Source organism: Artemia franciscana, chromosome 13 (assembly GCF_032884065.1).
Source record: "Artemia franciscana chromosome 13, ASM3288406v1, whole genome shotgun sequence".
NCBI classification, from domain to species: Eukaryota; Metazoa; Arthropoda; class Branchiopoda; order Anostraca; family Artemiidae; genus Artemia; species Artemia franciscana.
Genome location: NC_088875.1, coordinates 1431517 through 1456474, shown reverse-complemented (window position 1 = coordinate 1456474; position 24958 = coordinate 1431517). Strand labels below are relative to the sequence as shown.

Genomic DNA, 24958 nt, shown 5'->3' with positions numbered 1-24958 from the left:
GAAGGTACCTCCTTGCAGACTTGTGTGATATCCTCATTGTGTGTTTGCATACAATGCATTTCCACACCTTTGGAACTGCAAGCACACCTTTCGATATCAAGCGGCTCCCCGTCTCAGATTTTAAAAACACCAACTTATTTGCGGACTGCTGCCAAGTTGGTGCAGCAACTCGTCCAAGTTGGTGTAATCCATTCGAGAGCTAATGTGCTCACCATTTTCCAAATCGTCTAATAAATTATATATTTTAATTTTTAACAATAATGAATCATTGTCCTAATAATAAACCTATACTTATCCCTCCCCCGGCCATTGTAGCTTACACACACTGTACTAAAATGCGTTTTTATGAAGTTCCTAATATGGCACTGCCAGCAATAATATTTTTATTTAAAACTACATTTCTTTTCAAACAGTTCGTGGTAACGAACTGTAGTAAGGAGCGATCCGGCTCAATAGTAACCAAAACTCTAAAAAATTGAATTTTGATATAAATAGCTACATCAAAAGAATCGCATTTTAATGCTGATTTTAAATATATAAGTTTCATCAAGTTTAGTCTTAGCCATCAAAAGTTACGAGCCTGAGAAAATTTGCCTTATTTAGGAAAATAGGGGGAAACACCCCCTAAAAGTCGTAGGATCTTAACGAAAATGACACCATCAAATTCAGCGTATCAGAGAACCCTACTGTGGAAGTTTCACGCTCCTGTCTACAAAAATGTGGAATTTTGTATTTTTTGCCAGAAGACAAATCACGGGTGCGTGTTTATTTGTTTGTTTTTTTGTTTTTTTGTTGTTTTTTTTTCCCAGGGGTCATCGTATCGACCAAGTGGTCCTAGAATGTCGCAAGAGGGCTCATTCTAACGGAAATGAAAAGTTCTAGTGCCCTTTTTAAGTGACCAAAAAAATTGGAGGACATCGAGGCCCCCTCCCACGCTCATTTTTTTCCCAAAGTCAACGGATCAAAATTTTGAGATAGCCATTTTGTTTGGCATAGTCGAAAATCTTAATAACTATGTTTTTGGGGATGACTTACTCCCCCACAGTCCCTGGGGGAGGGTTGCAAGTTACAAACTTCAACCAGTGTTTACATATAATAATGGTTATTGGGAAGTGTACAGACGTTTTCAGGGGGATTTTTTTGGTTTTGGGGGTAGGGTTGAGGGAGGGGGCTATGTGGGAGGATCTTTCCTTGGAGAAATATGCCATGGTTGAAAAAAATTCAATGAAAAGGGCGCAGGATTTTCTAGCATTACTATAAAAAAAAACAATGAAAAAATAAACATGAAAACGTTTTTTCAAATGAAAGTAAGGAATAGCATTGAAATTTAAAACAAACAGAGATTATTACGCATATGAAGGGCTCTAAAAATACTTTTGCATAAAGAGCGAGGTATTTAGGAGGAGATAAATACCTCGCTCTTTATGCTAAAATATTTTTAGTGATTTCAACTATTTATTCAACGGCCTATTTGATTCAGGGGTCATTCTTAAAGAATTGGAACAAAACTTACGATTTAGTGTAAAGAGCGAGGTATTAACGAGGGTACAAACCCCCTCGTACACATAATAAAAATATAAGAATATAAAAGTTTGTTACGTAAGTTAATTCTTAAGTTACGTATATTTTTTACTAATAAAAACGTTCATTGAATATTAAAAGTTATAGTAGCCTTTTTAAGTAACCGAAAAATTGGAGGGCAGCTAGGCCTCCTTCCCCACCCCTTATTTCTCAAAATCGTCTGATCAAAACTAAGAGAAAGCCATTTAGCCAAAAAAAAATTAATATACTAATTTCATTTCAATAATTTATGTGCGGAGAGCCAAAATCAAACATGCATTAATTCAAAAACGTTCAGAAATTAAATAAAAAAAACTAGTTTTTTAACTGAAAGTAAGGAGCGACATTAAAACTTAAAACGAACAGAAATTACTCCGTATATGAAATGGGTTGTCCCCTCCGCAGTCCCACGCTCTTTACGCTAAAGTTTTAGTTGTTTTAAAAAGTAGAATTGTGGCAAAGAGTCAAACTTTAGCGTAAAGAGCGTGGGACTGCGGAGGGGACAACCCATTTCATATACGGAGTAATTTCTGTTCGTTTTAAGTTTTAATGTCGCTCCTTACTTTCAGTTAAAAAACTAGTTTTTTTTATTTAATTTCTATATAAGAGGACCATATTGAAACCTATGATCGTGGGCAATGTGAAATTCGGATTTTGCAATGATCCGATTACATTCTTTTGGGTTGGTTACAACGTCACAACGACTCCTATTGCGCAAATTCTCGCACAACTTGCAGAGGGTCGAATTTAAAATTAGCTTAAATATCTCTTTTTCAGTCTTCATTTTTTTTTTTTTCAGAACGTTTACTGTCAAAGGTTTCAATTAGCGTCTTCAAATATGGCTTTTGATAAAATAGGAGGATTCTACGAATCTTCGTGACTTTGATACCGTAGGCTCGCATCCACCGCAAGAGAAAGTGATTGCTCAGTGTTTTGGGTGAAGCTCAGTAATAATGTTTTGTGTTCAAGGTGCCCCGTGCATACCCACATCCTCTGAAGACAAATATAGTGACCCAATGAATCCCTAGGCACTATTCTATTTGTGAAAGCCCTTTATCGAGTCATGAAGTTCCACTGGTATTTCATCGTAAATTTCGAAAAACCACCCTTGTGGTCCATTCTCCTAAACAGTGTAAATGTCGGGGAAGCAAAAGGATTGCCCAGCCATTTGTAATTCCCATACGTCAAAGAGAAAAGAGACAGTGCCGACGGATAAAGGGAGTTCATATCCAGAAAACCCCCTATCCAAATCCCTATACAAATAAGTTTTGATCTACGTCGGTGATCAGACTTATTTTCTCATCACTGATTTTAAGGATTAAATCCATGACCAGATGAGGAGTTGAAAAATAATACCCCAAATACAACCTAACTTCCCCATGAATTTTATCCATGTTTATACAGACAATATCCAAAAGCGTCAGTACATCACTTGCAATGTATATTTTACAATAATACCCCCATTTTTGCACACTCCCTTGGCCAAATTTTTTAGCAATTTCATATTCGGCATTGGTATAGCGACGATCATAAACTGTGTCTAAAAACGCTTCGAAGGGTGGCAATTTTTCCTCGCGTAGGCTCGACATGGATTTGTAGTACTCATACGGGGATATGCCCTTACAAATTAATAAATCGTACATTTCATCCTTTGGAAATTGCTGTTTGAGAAGGCGAAAACTATTAAAGATGTCGCTTTTTAGTACTTGAATGAGTTGACTAAGGGATTTAGGGAAGAAACTATATGAATCTTAGAAACCAAATCTAAAAGTACGTATTATCATTTTCAACTGTTGTCCATTTGAATTCTAAGAGCAGCGAATTTTCAGATGATTTGGGGATGATGTTATACGAAAAAGACCCATCTACCCATGCCCCATCTACAACTTTACGTTTCAGCAAACATTCCAATGCTGGTAATATGAATTTCAAATCATGTGTGGATTTGCGCATGTAAACCAGCAGAAAGTATTGCTGCATAAAATTTACAATACAAGATTTATGTGCCATCCCCTTAAAGTTATTCCCCCCTCACTACCCTCAACAGATTTTTTCTTGCAAACCCAACATATATCTTCATTTTTTATTGTCAACTGGTCTTCTGGTGAAAGCCATTGGATAATTTCTATTGCGCAGCCGTGAAATAAACTTATTGGCTATATTAATGAGTGCAACCATATCTGTGCGTAAACAAGCTTCCCCGCCCAATGTCTCAAATATCTCTACCAATTGCATAATATTACTCGAGTCTCTTTGCCCGTGAGCAAAAGAGACCGTAATGGCTTCATGTGCTTTAACACGGTTCGAGTCTAATGGATCGCAAACATCCATGAATTCGGTCTCGATGTCAAACGCCAATTTTTCGCTCTTTAGGAGCGAATTCTGGAAATTCTTAAGCCACCAGATAGCATCGACACCCAAAACCGTCTTCACGGACTGATACCCATGATTGTTCCAGTGCCTCAAGTGGCTTTTCAATTTTAGTTTAGTATAGAATCCGGAAGGAAACACTGGAGAATAATGACGTTAGGTGTACTTCTTATCCTCATTTTAAGCCTTACCAATATTAGTAATAGGAAAGAAATGACAATTTGCATCAGGTTTAGGCTCTTAAGAAGCCATACCCAGTGTTTCCCCGATTCAAAGGATAGAGCCCTTGCTGAATACAAAGCACCTATTTATCTTTAAGTTTCCCCACTTCATGTTCTGTATCGTATTGTAACACCGAAATCGCAATCTTTAAATACTCATTTGCCCTCTCAAAAATATCTATTCCCTTAGGCATTACAGAATATTGTCCCTTTAAACAATCAAGTCTACTTTAGGAAACTCTATTCCCTCCCCACCACATTTAACTGCCAAATGTGTCTTACTAACATCATTGAAACATGGTTTATGCCCAGCGACAAGGACTGAATGCTTAAAACACTCTAAGCCCGTTTCAAAACGAAAATGATGTACAACAACGCACGCCCTCAAATCTGCATGATGTTTTTTCAGCTCATTCTCCCCCCCCCCACCTCTAAAAACAAATTCATTTTTAAACTTTGTTACATTTACATTTAAATTTGCTATAAAAACAACTGACCGGCACCCATTTTCATTGTGATTCTCTACTCTATTAAAATATACCTCACCCATTCCGAAAAAAACCACCCTCAAAATTGTGTCAGCCCGGGTGAAGCGTCCGCAATTCCCTTTGTAGGTAATACGAGTACACATTATTCGTCTTTTCATATGAAAAAATATTTTTTGGGCGATGGATACTTTCACGCTGTCCCTACCTCCCGCCTCCCAAATGTGTTTTTATCATGCTCTCCAATCTTGCTTATATAGGAGTGTGCAATGTCTACTAGAGCCGTATGGATAATACCACTTATAAGTGTTGAAGGGGCCTCCAAACTCAGCTCTAAAAACATAAATATTGCGCAAAGCGATATCAACAAGGTGAAAATAAGGCAAAATAGAGGGTGAGCCAGCACCAATTTGTTCTGGTTCCCTCATATCACTGTAAGGGGCGGGCGTCTGTTCACTTAGCACCTCCTCAACCTTGCTAGGCGGCACTTGCACTGAGACATTGTCCAAAAATTTCGCATCGATACCGAGATCCCTCACAAAACTATCCACATCAAAATTGGGGGAAAGTGCACTAAAAGGGCTCACCACCGCGCTACAATCCCATTCACGTTCAATTTCCTGTGGTGGCCTACATGCATTGTTATGACATTGCAGAGGTAATGCTGGTATATGAACCGAGAAAATAATAAGCGCTTATTACCTCATTGAAACACTCTCGATTTCATGCTGTGAAGGAACTTACATTAGGCTGAGAGATAATAGAATACGTAAGAGTGAACCTTCGGATATATTGAGACCAAACTAGCAGTTAAGATTTTAATTACCATACATGGACTCCCAAAGTAATCCTTCGGGTGTACCGAGTCTTCACTACCAGTTAAGAATTTAATGACCGTGCATCGGCGTCCAAAGGTACCCTTCGGATGTATTGAAACCTCATTACCATTTACAGTTTTAAGGACCATGGATGGGAAAGCTGATCCTTTGGATGTATTCAGACCAACTACCAGTTAAGCATTTAATGACCAAAAATTATTCCAAACATGTATCCTTCGAGTCCATAGCCCACCAAACTACGAGCTATGAATTTGCATGACCAGATATTACCACAAAAGTTACCCCTCTTTACGTTTCAGATGCTACAACGTTATAAATAGTCTTAAAAACTTAATGAGGGGGTATCAGTATCCATTCTCGAGGTTTGCTCTAGTCTGGTCCCAAGGAGGTCCGCGAAGAAATCATCAATCATTAGATCAAAATCTTTTTCGGGTATGGCCTGAAAAAAGAATAAAAAATTGTTATTCCCATTGAAGTATTTAGCTGAGAAAAAGAATATTAATCTAAGGCTCCTCAACTCCCTTCAAAACTTGCAGGCCAGGGGGACCTAATTATGCTGAAAAGGGATACTAATCTAAGGGCCCTCAAATACCCTTCTTAGAGGGAACGCTATTAAACTCTAGAATACATTATTTTTAGAAACAGGATTATCTTAGTTATTACCCTGTGAAGAATGTCTTCTTTTTAGCTATTTCCCAGGTGGTCTCCTCTCAAAACTACAGTAAGGGCCCCTGATATTTTTCCTCATTAAAAAATTGAAAAAAAACAATGGGGTACACCCCTCAAAAGTCCTTTCTAGAACGCAAAATTATTTTAAAAACACTCACAGTTGCTGAAAGCATGCTAATAAGTCCATTTCCTTTAGGACCGAGGGAGTTCTCAAAACTATTGAAAAGGTTCCTATAGTAAACTAAAAGCAATGCGTTACTTTTAAAAGATAGGGGTAAAACCAATATTCTTAATAGTTTCCACAAAAAATTAGTTTTTCGCGAAATGCTCTTCAAAGAATGATTTATTTTTACGATGAGGCAATAGCATTAACCCCCTCTCTCCCACAGGAGGCAAAAAAGGGCTCGCTCATTATCCAACTATCTCATGTTCTTGCGCTAGATCCTAATTAAATAAAAATAACACGTTTTTTTTAACTGAAAGTAAGGAGCGACATTAAAACTTAAAACGAACAGAAATTACTTCGTATATGAAAGAGGCTGCTTCCTCATCAACGCCCCGCTCTTTACACTAAAGTTTGACTCTTTCTCTCAATTTTTCTTTTTAAAACAGTAAAAAACTTTAGCGTAAAGAGCGGGGCGTTGATGAGGAAGCAGCCTCTTTCATATACGAAGTAATTTCTGTTCGTTTTAAGTTTTAATGTCGCTCCTTACTTTCAGTTAAAAATTTTTTTTTTTATTTAATTTCTGAACGTTTTTGAATCAATGCATGTGTTGATTTTGGCTCTCCGCAGAGGAATAATTAAAACGATATTTGCATTTTTTTTTTTTTTTTTTTTTTTTGGCTAAATGGCTTTCTCATAATTTTGATCGAATGATTTTGAGAAAAAAAGAGCGGGGGAGGAAGCCTAGTTGCCCTCCAATTTTTTGGTTAATCAAAAAGGCAACTAGAACTTTTAATTTTTTACGAATATTTTTATTAGTAAAAGATTTACGTAACTTATAAATTAGCTTACGTAAAGAACTTTTGTATTCTCATATTTTTATTACATATATGAGGGGGTTCGCCCCCTTGTCAGACCCTCGCTCTTTACACTAAAGCTTAAATTTTGTCCCAATTCATTAAGAATGACCCCAGAATCACAAAAGCCGTAGAATAAATAGTTGAAATTACTAAAAATACTTTAGCGTAAAGAGCGAGGTATTAGGAGGAGGTGAGCCCCTCAAATGGGTAATAATTTCTGTCTGTTTTAAGTTTTAATGCTGTTCCTTACTTCCAGCTGAAAGAACTTTTTCATATTTATTTTTTCGTTGTTTTTTTTAAATAATGCTAATAAATCCTGCGCTCCCTTCATGGAGATTTTCTTCCCCCATGACAAATTATCGATGGAAAGTTCCCCCAGCATATCCCCCTCTTCTCAACCCCTCCCCCAACCAAAAAAATCCTCCTGAAAACGCCTGTACACTTCCCAATAACCATTACTATATGTAAGCACTGGTCAAAGTTTGTAACTTGTTGTCCCTCCCACGGGGACTGTGGGGGAGTAAGTCGTCCCCAAAGACATAGTTATAAGGTTTTTCGACTACGCTGAATAAAATGGCTATCTCAGAATTTTGATCCGTTAACTTTGGTAAAATAAATAGCGTGGGAGGGGGCCTAGATGCCCTCCAGTTTTTTTGGTCACTTAAAAAGGGCACTAGAACTTTTCATTTCCGTTAGAATGAGCCCTCTTGCAACATTCTAGGACAGCTGGGTCAATACGATCACCCCTGGAGAAAAAAAACAAAAAAACAAATAAACACGCATCCGTGACCTGCCTAGTGGCAAAAAATACAAAATTCCACATTTTTGTAGATAGGAGCTTGAAACTTCTACAGTATGGTTCTCTGATACGCTGAATCTGATGGTGTGATTTTCGTTAAGATTCTGTGACTTCTAGGGGGCGTTTCCCCCTATTTTCTAAAATAACGCAAATTTTCTCAGGCTCGTAACTTTTGATGGGTAAGAATAAACTTGATGAAACTTATATATTTAAAATCAACATTAAAATGCGATTCTTTTGATGTAGGTATTGGCATCAAAATTCCATTTTTTAGAGTTTTGGTTACTATTGAGCCGGGTCGCTCCTTACTACAGTTCGTTACCACGAACTGTTTGATATTGAAGTATTAATCTGAACAAGATTATGCATTAGCTAGAAAAGGAGATAGGTTTTTCGAGAAATATCAATAAATTTACACTTATATTAAGAGCGACATCTTGCATGATGGGTATAGAAGACCCCATAGCCTGAGTCTCCTGGGGCTCGGGGGCAATGGGGTAGCATTCTTCTCTTGCATGCAAGGGGCAGAGGGCCCTGGATCGTGATTGTGTAGGGGGAGCATTCTCGCACTGTAGGGAGGGCGTAGAAGGGCCGGTATACATGATGACTGACGGTCTTGAAAGGGCATTATTCTCCCCGCTTTGCATAGTCCTCGCCTTCTTTTCGGGAGGGGGCGTAAAAATTTCCCTTTAAAAGAGATTGAATTTCAATTTTTCAATAAAGAGATGGCCGCCTCCCTCCCGCCTATTTCATAACAGCTGTTCGGTAGAAACATATGGTTTTTTGGTTTAACCCAGCTTATGCCTTATAATAAGGCATAAGCAGCTTATGCCTAATAAGCTTGAAAGCGCTTTTAATGAATTTAGCGAGAAAATAAGGTTATTCTATCAGTGATAAAACTTCTTATTGGGGGAGGGGGTTATCTCTTTATCTAATATAGTAAGCTATAGTATCTCAAATTTGGTCGATGGGATAGATAGAAAGATAGACTCACCAGCATGTAAGCAGATGTCCAATCCTTTTTCAAATTTTTTATGAGATTCCATTTTAGAATATGACACGCTCAAGATCTTATGTCAAACTAATAAAATTGCTTTCTAATAACCGTTTTTATACCCTCCCCCTCCCTCCCAGGGACAATGGAATTACTCGGTTACCCGTTAGAATAGTAGCTGATGACGTTTCTGTTTTCCGAGATATACCGCGAATCCTTTGTTCCACAAAATTAACAGTCTCTGTAACAGTCCTACATATAAAAAATGGCTGCAAATTTGCTAGCACGAAATGGGGGATAAGCATGAATAAATTGGTATGATCTATGGACAACGCCCCTTACTGGAGGGGTGGCCCCTTGATGGTTTTTAAAATAAAATCCAGATTCGATGAGGGGTCTGAAGGTTTTTAGTCATAACAACCAAGATGACAATGATTTGGTGGGGGCCCTGAAGGTTTGTTAAAGAACAATCTTAAAAATCTTAAGGAAGGAAGCCCCTGAAGATTTTTTAAAGAACACTCAAAGAAACTCTTGGGGTAAAAAGCCCCTGTAGGATTTTTAAAGACTCTCTATTATTTAGCAATCTTAGAAATTATGAAGTGAACAAGCCCTTAAACTCACAGGTTTTTTGAAAAGAAACTATTGCGTAAAACCCAAGTAAACAGTGGGGTAAAGAAGCCCTGAAGGTTTTTTAAAGAACAATGTAAGAAATCTCAGGACAAAGCAGACCTGAATGTTTTAAAGAACAACCTTAGAAATCCTGGGGTAGTGAAGCGCTGAAGGTTTTTTAAAGAAAAATCTTAGAAAACCTAATTAAAGAAGCCCCTGAAGGTTTTTAAAGACTTTTTATTATATAACAATCTTAGAAATCCTGAAATAAACAAGCCCTGGCCCTCGCAGATTTTTTAAAAGAAACTATTAGGTAAACATTAAAGAAATTTTGATTTAGCGAACCCTCGGAAGGTTTCCCTCGCACCCCTATGTTTCTTAAGCATAACAGTCATAGAAAAAAAAATCCCCTATTACGTAACATGCACCTACATCTCTTAGAAAATATCGCCTATGACATAACATGCACCTTTTGGCTGTCGTCTGAATGACGGGGTAGGGCTCCTATGGACCCAGGGATATGTGTATTGTGGAATCCACAATGCAGTCACTGCTTCTAAAGCCACAAAATTCCAAGATACAGTTACATTTAGACCGTGTTCAGTACTCAATAAATTTTCAAAATACTATGTATAATTTGCTTTTTGGCAGACTAATTTCAAAACTGAAAAAAATTATAAGAAATATTTATGCATCGTGACTTTCGATGGGATCTTTTTTTTCTACCGATGAAGCTACATAAAAGGGACGATCGTAAAAAGTTGATTAAGGGCTCATTCTATCCCTCATTCTGAGCCAAAACTGATTGAATGGTAATTTTTCACGCTTTCAGCACCCAATGTGCCCCAGGTGCCTCAGGTGGCAAAGGATCAATATTTAAAATAAAATTTAAACAGAATGGTCGAAAGGTTCCAAATGAGAACATAAAAGCAACAGCAAACGTCCAGCCCCAGGGGATATTATCCAAGGAGCAAAATTCGTAAAAAAAAACATGTTTTGCCTCTCTTGACTGATTTTAACACTTCAAAAATTATGCGTCGATCATCAGATATTCTCAGGATTAAAGCATGACTGCCCTAGATCTAAAAAAAAGAGCTAAGAGCTCATATGGTACTTGTGACGAAGTCTAAAGAGCCAAGAGCTGATATGGCTCTTGGCTCTAGCAAAATTCTAAGAACCAATAGATTGATTTAAAAGAAAAATCAGAGGCTTAATGCCGGCCGGGATTTAAAATAAGATCTCTGAGACACGAAGTCCTTCTAAATATTAAAAATTCATTAAGATCCGATCACCCACTTGTAGGTTAAAATTCATCATATTTTCTAATTTTTCCTCACTTCAGCCCCCCAGATGGTCGAACCGGGGAAAATGATTTTATCAAGTCAATTTGTGCAGGTCCCTGACACACCTACCAATTTTCATCGTTCTAGCACGTCCAGAAGCACCTGACTCTCCAAAGCACTGGACCCCCCCTAACTCCCCAAGAGAGCAGATCCATTCCGGTTACGTCAATCACGGATCTACGACATTTACTTATTCTACCCACCAAGTTTCATCCCGATCCCTCCACTCTAAGCATTATCCAAGATTTTAGGTTCCCCCCCAACTCCCCCAACGTTACCGGATCCAGTCGAGATTTAAAACAAGAGCTCTGAGACACGGTATCCTTCTAAATATCAAACTTCCATAAGATCCGATAACCCGTTCTTACGTTAAAGATACCTCAATTTTTCTAATTTTTCCAAATTAACAACCCTCAGCTCCCCCAGGGAGAATGGATCCGTTCCAGTTATGTCAATCACGTATCTATAACTTGTGTTTATTCTTCCCATGAAGTTTCATCCCGATCTCTTCACTCGAAGCGTTTTTCAAGATTTCCGGTGTCCAAGATTTCTGTTTAACCCCTCCAACCCTCTTATGTCCCCAGATGCGATTCGAATTGAAAATGGAGCATTTGGGACATAGGATTCTTCTATATATCAAGTTTCATTAAGATCCAATCACCCTTCCTAAGATACCTCGATTTTCACGTTTTCCAAGAATTCATGCTTCCCCCCCCCCAACTCCCCCTAATGTCAACGGATCTTGTTAGGATTTACAAAGAGAGTTCTAAACTACAAGATTCTTCTAAATATCAAATTTCATTAAAATCTGATCACCCGTTCGTAAGTTACAAATAGCTCATTTTTCCGAATTATCCCCCCCCCCCCAACTCAACCAAAGAGAATGGATCCGGTCCGGTTATGTCAGTCACGTATCTTGGACTTATGCTTATTCTTTCCACCAAGTTTCATCCTGATCTCTCCACTTTAAGCGTTTTCCGAGATTTCCGCCCCCCTCCAATAACATTGGAATCCGGTCGGGATTTACAATAAGAGATCTGAGTTACAAGGTCCTTCTAAATATGAAATTTCATTAAGATCCGATCACTCCTTCGTAAGCTAAAAATACCTCATTTTTTCTAATTTTTCAGAATTAACCCTCCCCCCAACTCCTCCAAAGAGAACGGATCTGTACCGTTTATGTCAATAACGTATCTAGGGCTTTTGCTAATTTTTTCCGCCAAGTTTCGTCCCGATCCCTCCACTTCAAGCGTTTTCCAAGATTTTAGGTCCCCCGCCAACTCCACCCAATGTCACCGGATCCAGACGACACTTAAAATAAGAGCTCTAAGACACAATATGCTTCCAAACATCAAATTTCATTAACATCCAATCACCCGTTCGTAAGTTAAAAATACTATTTTTTTCAAATTTTTCCGATTCAGCCGTCCCCCCCCCCCCCCCCAGATGATCAAATCGGGAAAACGACGATTTCTAATTTAATCTGGTCTGGGCCCTGATATGCTTGCCAAATTTCATCGTCCTAGCTTACCTGGAAGTGCCTAAACTAGCAAAACTGGAACAGACAGACCGACCGACAAACAGACCAACCGACAGAATTCGCGATAGCTATATATCACTTGGTAGATACCAAATGCCATAAAAACAAAGCACACATGCATAAACGTAATTGATATCAACTGATATATTTCTTAGCATGATGCAGCGGCGTCAATTAGGAGGCTGTGCCGCCCCAAAATAAAAATAAAAAGATACCTTTATTGGGTAATTTCATTGAAAATACTTTTTTCGATGTTTGCACAAAAAATTTTGAAAAATGACAAATTTATCTCCCCTGTCCTAGATATTAACTTAAGATTTATTATTAATAAACTAATCCCACATTGAATGCATAGTACCAATCCCCCAAAAGGTTATGTTGAAAAATACATTATTTAAAAAATTGGTATTTAAATGGTAATTAAAAAATGGTATTTAAAAAATGCCATGTTACAGATTTAAAATAATTATAAAATAATAAAATAGGAAAAACAAAAGGATAATAACAAAAGAAAATCTCAAGAGATTTGAATTTACCTCCAAAGGCACCTGGATTTTTAACAAAACTAAATTACGTTGTGGTAATTCTAACAAATGGTTGAAGAAGACAGTAGTTCTCTGCTATTTCGTGCAGTTTCTTCTCTTTTAAATTTTAATTTTGCACTTTGCTGTCAATAAAACTGAACTTTTAATGGATTATTTATAAAAATCATTTGTACCATAAAGAAAGAAAACGAAAAATGGGGTTTTAAAAGGCCAAATGAAAATACTGAAGAAAACACAGAAAGCAAATATTTTGAAAACCCCATTTTTGGGCGTTTTCTTTTTTTATTTTATGGCAGACCGATGTGGTTTCAAAAATTATCTTAATCATTTGTAGCCATATTGTAGCAGAACTAAAAGCAATACGTTACTTTCTAAAGATGGGGGTAACATTAATATATTAATAATAACAAAAATTTGCCTTGAAAAGAGATTGAATCTTAGTTTTTGTGTGAAGAGATGCCCCCCCCCTCTATTCAATAGCATTTGTTCGGTAGAAAATAGGGCTTTTTGGGTTTAACTCAGCTTATGCCTTTTTTACCAACTAGCTTGAAAGCACTTTAAATGAATTTAGCGAGAAAATAAGTTTATTCTATCAGTGATAAGACTTTTTATGGGGGGAGGGGTCATATATTTATCTAATATAGCGAATTATAGTAGCTCAAATTTGGTTGATGGGGTAAATAGAAAATAACACTCACCAGCATGCAAGCAGATGTTCAATCCTTTTTCAAATTTCTACGAGAATCCATTTTAGAATATGACACGGTCAAGATCTTATGTAAAACTAATGACATTACTGTTCTAATAACCGTTTTTGTAACCCCCAGGGACAATGGAATTCCTCGGTTCCCCATTATAATAGTAGCTGATGGCGCTCCTGTTTTCTGGAAAGAAAGCGAATCTTTTGCTCCATAAAATCAATCGTCTCTATAACATTTCTCCATATAGAAAATGGCTGCAAATTTGCTTGCACGAAATGGCAGATAAGCCTGAATATATTGGTAGGATGTATGGACCATGCCCCTTACTTGAGGGGATGGCCCCCTGAAGGTTTTTAATTAGAACAACCAAGGAGATAATGATTCGGTGGGGGGCCCTGATAGTTTTATAAAGAAAAGTATTAGAAATCCTGGAGTAAGGAAGCCCCTGAAAGTTTTTTCAAAACACTCAAAGAAATCCTGGGGGTAAAGAAGCCCTTGTAGCTTTTTTAAAGACTCTCTATTATTTAACAATCTTAGAAATCCAGAAGTAAACAAGGCGTGAACCTCACTGGTTTTTAAAAAAGGAACTATTAGGTAGAACCCAAAAAAATCCTGCGGTAAAGGAGCCCTGAATGTTTTTAAAGAACAATCTTAGAAATCTGGGGTAATGAAGCCCTGGAGGTTTTTTAAAGAGCAGACTTAAAAAACCTGATTAAAGAAGCCCCTCCTGGAGGTTTTTAAAGACTCTCTATTATATAACCTTCTTATAAATCCTGAAGTAAACAAGCCCTGGCCCTCACAGGTTTTTTTAAAGCAACTATTAGGTAAAAACTAAAGAAATCTTGATTTAGCGAACCCTCTGAAGGCTTCCCTCAGACCCTTAGGTTTCTTAAGCATAACAGCCACATAAAAACATTCCTTATTACGTAACATGCACCTGCGTCTCTTAGAAAACATTCCCTATTACATAACATACACCTGCTGGTTGTCGTCGGAATGACGGAATAGGGCTCCAATGGAATCAATGCGGTCACTACTTCTATAGCCATAAAATTCCAAGATATAGTTACATTTAGACCGTGCTCAATCCTTGAGACATTTTCGTAGTGCTATGTATAATTTGCTTTTTGGCAGACTAATTTCAGAATTGTAAAAATTATAATAGATTTATGCATCGTGACTTTCGATGGAGATTTTGTTTTTCTACCGATGCAGCTACATAAAAGGAACGATCATAAAAAGTTGATTAATAGCTCATTCAATCCCACATTCTGAGCTCTAACGTTCTTTTTTTAAGAACCAAAACTGATTGAATGGTAATTTTTCATCCTTTCAGAACCCAATGTGCCCCGGGTGCCTCAGGTGGCAACGGATCAATATTTAAAACTACCATTTGAACGGAAGGGTCGTAGGGTTCCAAAACAGACCCTGAAAGCAACAGTTCATTTCAATTCAGTTCAATTTATTTATAACCCAAATACATTTAACTAATATAGTAGTACCCACCCCAAGAAAGAGGCAAAAAAAGCACTTTCGACTGGGTGGGTACATAAAACCCATATTCTAATTAATAATTCACTACAAACATAACACAACAAAAACAACAACAAAAAAAGATAACCAATAACGACAAATCTCTCATCAATAATAATAACCAATCTCATAATAATAATAAAAAAAGAAAGAAAGAACTAAAAAGAAAGAATTATGAACTTTGGCTTAACAAATACTTTTTCGATTTACTTTTTAATAATCCCAGGTGCTCAGTCACCCGAATACTCTCTGGAACAGACTTCCACGCATTAGACCCGAAAATCTAGTAGGGAAGCCGGCCCTGGTTCCACTTCTGAGCGGGATGACGAAATCAATAGCGTGACACGTTTCAAAATGATGCAACTTTCTATTTTCACTAAAATAATCGCGAAAAACCTCTAGACTTACATTGTTCCAACATTGATAGGCAAAAATTCCAACTTGGTACTCCCGTAGCTGTCCTACATTCAGCACTTGTAACTTCTTGAAGCAAGCTGTAGTTTTGTGCTCACCTTCAACATATCAACCAATAAGACGCATCGCTTTATTTTGAAGAATCTGAACACGTTTAAAATTCAGATAAAAATTTGCTTGCTCATAACATGCACCCATACGAAATATAAGGGTGAATCAGAGCGTGGTATAAAAGCAATAAAACTCTCGGAGGTAAAACATTTTTGCAACGTTGAATTGTTCCAAGGCCACGGGCAAACTTTGTTGCAACAATATTACTGCGGCATTTCCACGAAAGATTACAATCAAAGTAAAAACCTAAATAACGGATTTCCTGAACTACATGACTATTATCAAACAGAATTTTACCATTAATATCATTGGGCTTGCCTACACTAGTATATAAAATAAAATTCGTCTTAGCAACGTTTACTGATAACAAACTCAATCTAGTAAAAACATGGAAATTTCTCAAAACCCCATTCACTTTAATACAAGGCTATTCAAACGACGACTAGAAAACGTAACTGCAGTGTCATCAGCAAGTGACGTTGAGCAGCAACCCGGAAGATAGAACCTCATGCTATCAATAAATACTAGAAAAAGAAGTGGACCAAGGACCGATCCATGTGGCACACCACACGACATTTGATAAGATGAAGAAAACACATCATTAATAATCACTTTAATAGACCTCCCGCGTAAATAACTTTCAAACCACTTCAGACACATTCCTTTAATGCCCAAGCATCCTAATCTCATTCTAAAATTCTGAAATCTATGGTGTCAAATGCTTTCTTAAAATGTCCAGCCCCCGGGGAAAGGGTCCCATATTATCCAAAGAGCATAATTCGTAAAGGCAGAAATCTCAAGCCATAGATGGAATTCACGCCTTGCATATTAAAAATGGTGGTCCTGTGCTTTTGGAACATCTCACGCTACTGCTTCAGGTGATATTTACACAAGGCATGATTCCGTCAACATTATACGTGGGAGATCTTTCTCCTATTCCAAAAAGGCGAAAAACCTCCAATCGATGCTCATCTTTCAGGCTCAAAAATGTTTCAATCAGTTTATGCAAGCTTTATGAACTACTGTTTATAAAAGAGCTTGAAGAAAAATGTTACACGCTTCCACATCAATTTGGCTTTCAACATAGCACTGGATGAATAGACCCCTTGCAGTTGTTCCTAATGCTCTGCTTGATGCTTCATGTATAGGTAGTTCACTCGCCTTGGTCAGCCATGATATTCGCCATGCCTTTGACTCCCCAAAGCTTTTATGGATGTTAAAAGAGGAGTAAATCCGCCTATAATTAGATCTCAAAGGGATACGTATGCTAAGCTACGAATCCGTCTTAAAATCGCTCTTAAGCAAAATAAGATGGAGGCCACTGGTTAGAACTACATCAGTTTAGAGAGGAGCCAGGCAAGGCGCAATTGCTTTACCTTGTTATTCCGACAATTATGTTATCGAAGCTCAGAACCAGTGTGAGATGTCTTGCGCTCTTTTTGGCCTCAGTATCTCCTTAGTTACTTATGCTGATAACATTTTTAACATTAGCTGAGCTTTGGGGATAATTTCTGAAACTTTTTCAAAAACTGCAAGCACAATATTTAAAATCTGGTCTCGATTTTAACGCTGCAAAATCCAACGTCGTGCTTTTTAACTGGAAAGGCCCATATCCTCGTGAAATTGTACTTGAGAATTCAAAGATCTGTCCCGTCTGACCAAATCGATTATCTTGGTATTCCCATTGGAAATACCATTTCTTATACTCGTCATCTCCTAACAGAAGTCATCAAACGCCGCAAATAAGCTGCCTATGCATCCATAGTCTCTGCTAAGCTTCGTTTCAATCGCAGTTATCTCGCAACGCTGAACAACACTTTTGCTCTCCCCCACATCCTCTGCATCGCACTCTGCTGAAAGATTCTTACAAATGTTGATAAATTGAAAATCCGCTCCACTTTCTTCCGTTTAGCAAAATACCTATTGAAATATCCAATTTTTGACACGCAATTCAAAACTCATCAACAGTCTTCACATAGCATGTCCTACTATAGTTGTTGCTAAAACAACCACAAGATTTCAAAACATGCTTGGAGTCAACTTCTTCGACTATAGTTACCTTGTTATAGCTGTAAAGTGATATTTTGCTATTTTTTTATTCGTTGTTTCTTTCTCTTTGCTGTGCTTCGTCATTTTCTTTTTATAAAAAGACGGGTTTTCAATAAATAATAATAATAATGATAAAATCACAATAGAAAAAAGAAAACGCATACAAAGAATTAGACAATAAAATTGTACTTACCTCCGCATGTCTGGCACTACAAAGGCCTATTCTAGGAACGAAGGCAGTCCAAAAACGAAATATCGGGCCGTATTTTTCTGGATATTCCTTGAAAAGCAGTCGCGTCATTTCTGCAAAAAAATAAAATAAATAAAACACAAAAATGACACAAAAAAGATAAAATAACAAAATGCAGAATAGCAGCAAAATCAAACAGTTCGTGGTAACGAACTGTAGTAAGGAGCGACCCGGCTCAATAGTAACCAAAACTCTAAAAAATGGAATTTTGATACCAATAGCAACATCTAAAGAATCGCATTTTAATGCTGATTTTAAATATGTAAGTTTCATCAAGTTTAGTTTTACCCAACAAAATTTACGAGTCTGAAAAAATTTGCGTTATTTTAGAAAATAGGGGGAAACGCCCCCTAAAAGTCATAGAATTTTAACGAAAATCACACCATCAGATTCAGCGTATCAGAGAACCCTACTGTAGAAGTTTCGAGCTCCTATCTACAAAAATGTGGAATTTTGCATTTTTTGCCAGAAGGCAGATCACGGATGAGTGTTTATTTGTTTTTTTTTTTTTGTTTTTTTTTTCTTTTTCCCAGGGGTGATCGTATCGAACCAGTTGTCCTAGAATGTTGCAAGAGGGCTCATTCCAACGGAAATGAAAAGTTCTAGTGCCCTTTTTAAGTGACCAAAAAAATTGGAGGGCACCTAGGCCCCCTCCCACGCTAGTTATTTTCCCAAAGTCAACGGATCAAAATTCTGAGATAGCCATTTTATTCAACGTCGTCGAAAAACCTTATAACTATGTCTTTGGGGATGACTTACTCCCCCAGAGTCCCCGTGGGAGGGGCAACAAGTTACAAACTTTGACCTGTGCTTACATATAGTAATGGTTATTGGGAAGTATACAGGCGTTTTCAGGGGGATTTTTTTGGGTTTGGGGGAGGGGTTGAGAAGAGGGGGATATGCTGGGGGAACTTTTCTTAGAGAATTTTTAATGGGAGAAGAAAATTTCCATGAAGGGAGAGCAGGATATAGGCTACTAGCATTATTTAAAAAAAAACAATTAAAAAATAAAAGTGAAAAAGCTTTTTCAGCTGGAAGTAAGGAACAGCAATAAAACTTATAACAAACAGAAATTATTACCCATATGAGGGGCTCACCTCCTTCTAATACCTCGCTCTTTACGCTAAAGTATTTTCAGTAATTTCACTACTTATTCTACGGCTTTTGTGATTCAGGGGGTCATTCTTAATGAATCGGGATAAAATTTAAGCTTTAGTGTAAAGAGCGAGGTACTGACGATGGGGCGAATCCCCTCATATATGTAATAAAAACATGAGAATACAAAAGTTCTTTACGTAAGCTAATTTATAAGTTACGTAAATCTTTTACCAATAAAAAGATTCGTAAAAAATTAAAAGTTCTAGTTGCCTTTTTAATTAACCAAAAAATCGGGGGGCAACTAGGTTTCGTCCCCCGCTCTTTTTTTCTCAAAATCATTCGATCAAAATTATGAGAAAGCCATTAAGCCAAAAAAAAATATGCAAATTTCGTTTTGATTATTCCTCTGCGGAGAGCCAAAATCAAAACATGCATTGATTCAAAAACGTTCAGAAATTAAATAAAAAAAAACAAGTTTTTTTAACTGAAAGTAAGGAGCGACATTAAAACTTAAAACGCACAGAAATTACTTCGTATATGAAAGAGGCTGCTTCCTCATCAACGCCCCACTCTTTACGCTAAAGTTTTTTACTGTTTTAAAAAGAAGAATTGAGAGAAAGAGTCAAACTTTAGCGTAAAGAGCGGGGCGTTGATGAGGAAGCAGCCTCTTTCCTATACGAAGTAATTTCTGTGCGTTTTAAGTTTTAATGTCGCTCCTTACTTTCAGTTAAAAAAACTTGTTTTTTTTTATTTAATTGCAAACAGAAGGGAATAGAGGTCTGTTTCTCTCCTATGCATAGCAGCAGATCTGATGAAGAGCAACACAACTGCCTTCATTGTTGTTTCCTTTATGATCACAGCAGTAGCTTTCAGAATGTAAAAATTTTTCAGACACGAGGGACTGCGATTTCGAAATGAAAATTGCATATGAAAATTACGAATTTTCGGTAATTTTTCTTAAAATAAAATTATTAGCCTACTCAATAGTATTAAAATGAGGAAAAACAGATTTGTCTAGCTCCCAAAGTAAGTTTCATATGAATCATTTGATGTCAAACTTGGGTAGAAGAAATAACTATCGCTTCGAAGACCTGAGATTTAAATTTTGTATTTTTTCTCGAAAACCCGCAACATTAGTTTCCAAAGATAACGTTTAAACTTTAGTCCAATATGACAGAGGTAAACTCTAAACACAAATCTCCTCATAATCATCAGATAAAGTCAGAACCGTTAAAGGGGGAAGACCGGGCAAAGCTGCCCAGGGCGCCGTTACCAGGGGGCTACCCATTTTGATCAGATTTCTGATTTTGATTCGACTTTTTTTGCTTATAATTGATCCGGGAGGGGGCACTGTAACTAATTTTTCCTCTGGCACCACCAACAATAGGAGAGAACTGTGATACGGTCCATTAGGAATGACAGAAAATGATAGAAAAAATATATTTCAGAAATATCTATTGTGACAGTCTCAAGTCAAACCCAGAAGTGAACTCCGCATTTTAGTTCAAAGACAAACCAGATCCCTCCTCTCCCCCAAAAAAAAGAAAATTAAAATCATCAGTGGAATAAAAAAGCTTATAAAACAAGTTTATAAACTGCCAAATTACAAACTGTACAGGAGCAAAAGTGATACACCAGACTTCCACAACCACAATCCCCCCTAAATGAAAGTCTTAATTTCCAGTAAGATTGTCGTAAAAACTTAAGTTATGAACTCAAAATAACGTGAACAGAAAGGGTAAATTTGGAAAGTCCAGAACAGGCTAATCATTCTACAGGGTGAGGTTGAACAAATTGGAAAATAAATGTTTTTTTTTATATATATAAGATATCTAAAAACATCCGGAGAATAGCATACTAAGACCCCGCAAAAATCTGAAACCAGGAAATGCCCCAATAACGTGCCTAACCACAAATTTGAACCTAAAATAAAACTATTCGGCTTCAAATAGATTTTTTTATTGGATATTCGGACAAGCAGAAAACAAATATCAGCTGTATAACTGCTCTAGACCTTCCAAAACAACACAAATAACCCAATTTCCCAGGAAAAAAACCCAACAATTTACTTTTCTTTAAAAATATTCTGGTGTGTCATTTCATAATTTATACCCTATCTTACCTTCTAAATTACACAAAATTTAGGCGCGGAAGACCTTATGACCTCAAATTCACGTAGCCACAACTCCTTAATCCAGAAACATATTTTCGTTTAGCGTTTGAAGTTGTTTCAAACTGGGGCCATTTCAAGAACAATTGATTATAAAAGCAAGTCCGATTTCCAACAACGATATCGACTTAGCTTAAGACTTTTGGTTTTCTTTAATAAGGTCTGTAAATAGTTGTTATCTCTTATGAAAAATATATACAACTACTTTTACAATTACCAACTACCGGGCCCCGGCACGCGGCAGGCTTCTATATATGGATTCTTGTTGTTACTTGTCTTCTAACCGTAGACAATTGGCTGTCTTTTCATACTGAATCTTTTCAAAGATATCAAACAGTTCGTGGTAACGAACTGTAGTAAGGAGCGACCCGGCTCAATAGTATCCGAAGCTCTAAAACATAGAATTTTAATACCATTAGTTACATCAAAAGAATCGCATTTTTATGCTGATTTTAGATATTCAAGTTTCATCAAGTTTATTCTCACCCATCGAAAGTTACGAGTTTGAGAAAATTTGTCTAATTTTAGAAAATAGGGGGAAACACCCTCTAAAAGTCGTTGGACCTTAACGAAAATCACACCATCAAATTCAGCGTATCAAAGAACCCAACTGTAGAAGTTTCAAGCTCCTATCTACAAAAATGTGAAATTTTTTAATTTTTGCCAGAAGACGGATCACAGATGCGTGTTTATTTGTTTTTTTTTTTGTTGTTTTTTCCCCAGGGGTGATCGTATCGACCCAGTTGTCCTTCAATGTCGCGAGAGGGCTCATTCTAACGGAAATTAAAAATTCTAGTGTCCTTTTTAAGTCACCAAAAAATTGGAGGGCACCTAGGCCCCCTCCCGCGCTCATTTTCTTCCCAAAGTCACCAGATCAATATTCTGAGATAGCCATTTTGTTCAGCATAGTCGAAAAACCTAATAATTATGTCTTCCAGGACGACTGAATCCCCCACAGGACTTTTTCGTGTTGAAGGAGGGGAGGGTGTTACGTGGGAGGATCTTTCAATGGAGGAATTTATTATGGGGGAAGAGAACTTTCATGAAGGGGCTGCAGGATTTTCTAGCATTATTTAAGAGAAACAATGAGAAGACAAATAGAAAATTCAGCTGGAAGTAAGGAGCAGGATTAAAATCTAAAAAGAACAGAAATTACTCCGTAAATAAGGGGGCTCATCTCCTCCAAAATACTTCGCTCTTCACGTTAAAGTATTTTTAGTAATTTCAACTATTTATGCTACGGCCTTTGGGATTCAGGGGTCATTCTTTAAGAATTAGGACAAAATTCAAGCTTTAGTGTAAAGATCGAAGTATTGACTAGAGGGGAACCCCCTCATATACGTAATAAAAAATACAAATACAGAAGTTCGTTACGTAAGTTAATTCTTAAGTTACGTAAATTTATTACTAATAAAAACGTTCGTGAAAAAAATTAAAAAGTTCTAGTTGCCCTTTTAAGTAATCAAAAACCGGAGGGAAACTAGGCCTCCTCTTAACGCATCGTCTATACTCTAAAGTTTTTATTTTTTAAAAAGTAGAGTTGTGAGAAGGAACTAAAGTCGAACTTTAGAGTAAAGAGCGAGGCGTTGCGGAGGGGACGACCCCTTTCATATACGGAATAATTTCTGTTCGTTTTAAGTTTTAGTGTCGCTCCTTACTTGCAGTTAAAAATAAACTTGTGTTTTTTTTATTTAATTTGATTATTAAACTTAGCCCGATTTCTAACGACGATATCTGCTAAGCTTCAAAATTTTGATTTTCATAAGGTTTTTGAATTGTTGTAAACCCTGGTCAAAATATATACGATACTAGCTGTGATACTAGCCAACACCTAGTTGGTGGGGGCGCTTCGCGCCACCCCCCAAGCCCCCCACGCGCGTAAGTCGTTACGCACCATTGTAGTTGTGTCCCTGTGTCCCACCTGTGAATATAGATATATAATATATATATATGTATATATATATATATATATATATATATATATATATATATATATACTAGCTGTTGGGGTGGCGCTTCGCGCCACCTCAACACCTAGTTGGTGGGGCGCTTCGCACCCCCCCAAGCCCCCCCGCGCGCGTAAGTCGTTACGCGCCATATTAGTTACGCGCCATTGTAGTTGTGTCCCTGTGTCCCACCTGTGAATATAGATAGATTTATATATGTGTTTCAAACTACGTAAAAATTGCGAATATACAACATTTTTGGCTTTCCCACTACTGGAAGCTTTCCGTTTCCAATTGCCAGCAATTGATCTGAAAATGTTTGACCAGAATCATCGTTTTGCAATCGGACACGCATATTTGTAGTTAATTTTAATATTTTTACGTGTGCCCATAAATTAGAATTTTTCAGGCAAGCATTCATTTCGTCTGCAGGAGTTAAACTACGTAAAAATTGCGAATATACAACATTCTTGGCTTTCCCATTGTCTGTGCATATACAAAGCCGTATGCACTAATAATGACGTCATATGCAAACGCTCTTTTTACAAACAAACAAACATGCATACACACAACTCGTTTTTATATAGATAGATAGATAGATGGATACAATACAAATTAACTGCGTAAAACTTGCGAATATACAACATTCTTCGCTGTCCAATTGTCGCTGCATATAAATAGATTGTCAGGTTTACCGACCCTCGAACATGCAACGTACAATTGTCCATGGGAAAAACAATCAGTATTAAGATCTATACCACATTTTTCTAATGATTGACCTTGAGCTTTGTTAATGGTGATTGCAAATACTAATCGAATTGGGAATTGCAATCTTTTAAATTGAAAAGGCAGATCCGTTGGAATCATGGGAATGCGAGGAATAAGAACAGCCTTACCCTCAAAAGGCCCTGTCAAGATTGTCGCCTCTATTAGGCTTTCCATTGTTTTTTTTTTTTACGGCAAGTCGCGTGCCATTGCAAAGCTTTGGTGGGTTGATATTTCTTAAAAGTATTATTGGTACGCCTATTTTTAGTTGTAGCACGTGTGGTGGAAACCCTGAAAGATATATGGAATTTAAAAATTCAGATGGATAATTAACCGCTTCATTTGGTTCCAAAACTGTGTCGACTGACTTGCAAAGGACTGCCTGGTCTCGAATCTTGGTCAAAACAATATTGTTGATTTTGTGGACGTCTATATTTTTGGGCGCGAGAATCGCTCTTTCACTTAGCCATTTATTATTTTTATAATTTTTTAGAATATTCGGAAATACTTTTTCAATCAATTCATTTTTGGACGTCACTAAACTACAGAAATCAGCAGGTAGTTGTATACGTCCTGAAATTGAGTCTATCGTATCATAAATGTCTTTTTGTTCCGACGTTAACTTGTAAATGTTATTTTGTACATACGACAATAGATCACTCGTACTGTAACTTTGTTCACGATCCAATTCTACACATGTCGAAACAGCAGCGATACGGTTAGGTGAAGGCATTCCCAAATCCTGAAGAGGTTTGTTTGCCATACGTACGCACAAATCTTCTATAATAACTAAAGTGTCGTTATAAATTTCTGATGTAAAATCAAAAGTCATTTCTGACGTCTCTAACTGTTTTCGATGGAGTATATCTTCGGACATTTTTGACTTATATTTTTCCCATAACTCTGTAGGAGCTGATGGAGAGC

The 24958-nt window shown here is 37.1% G+C and overlaps 1 protein-coding gene across 3 annotated transcripts in view; it reads right to left on the bottom strand.

Annotated features, from left to right (window-relative positions):
• LOC136034364 (cytochrome P450 4C1-like) overlaps window positions 1-24958 on the bottom strand; it is a 290741-nt gene that overhangs the window by 61220 nt on the left and 204563 nt on the right. For all 3 annotated transcript variants that reach the window (XM_065715508.1, XM_065715507.1, XM_065715506.1), the window contains exon 3: window positions 17999-18108. In XM_065715508.1, coding sequence (XP_065571580.1) covers window positions 17999-18108 — 110 coding nt within the window. The remainder of the gene's footprint in view (window positions 1-17998; window positions 18109-24958) is intronic.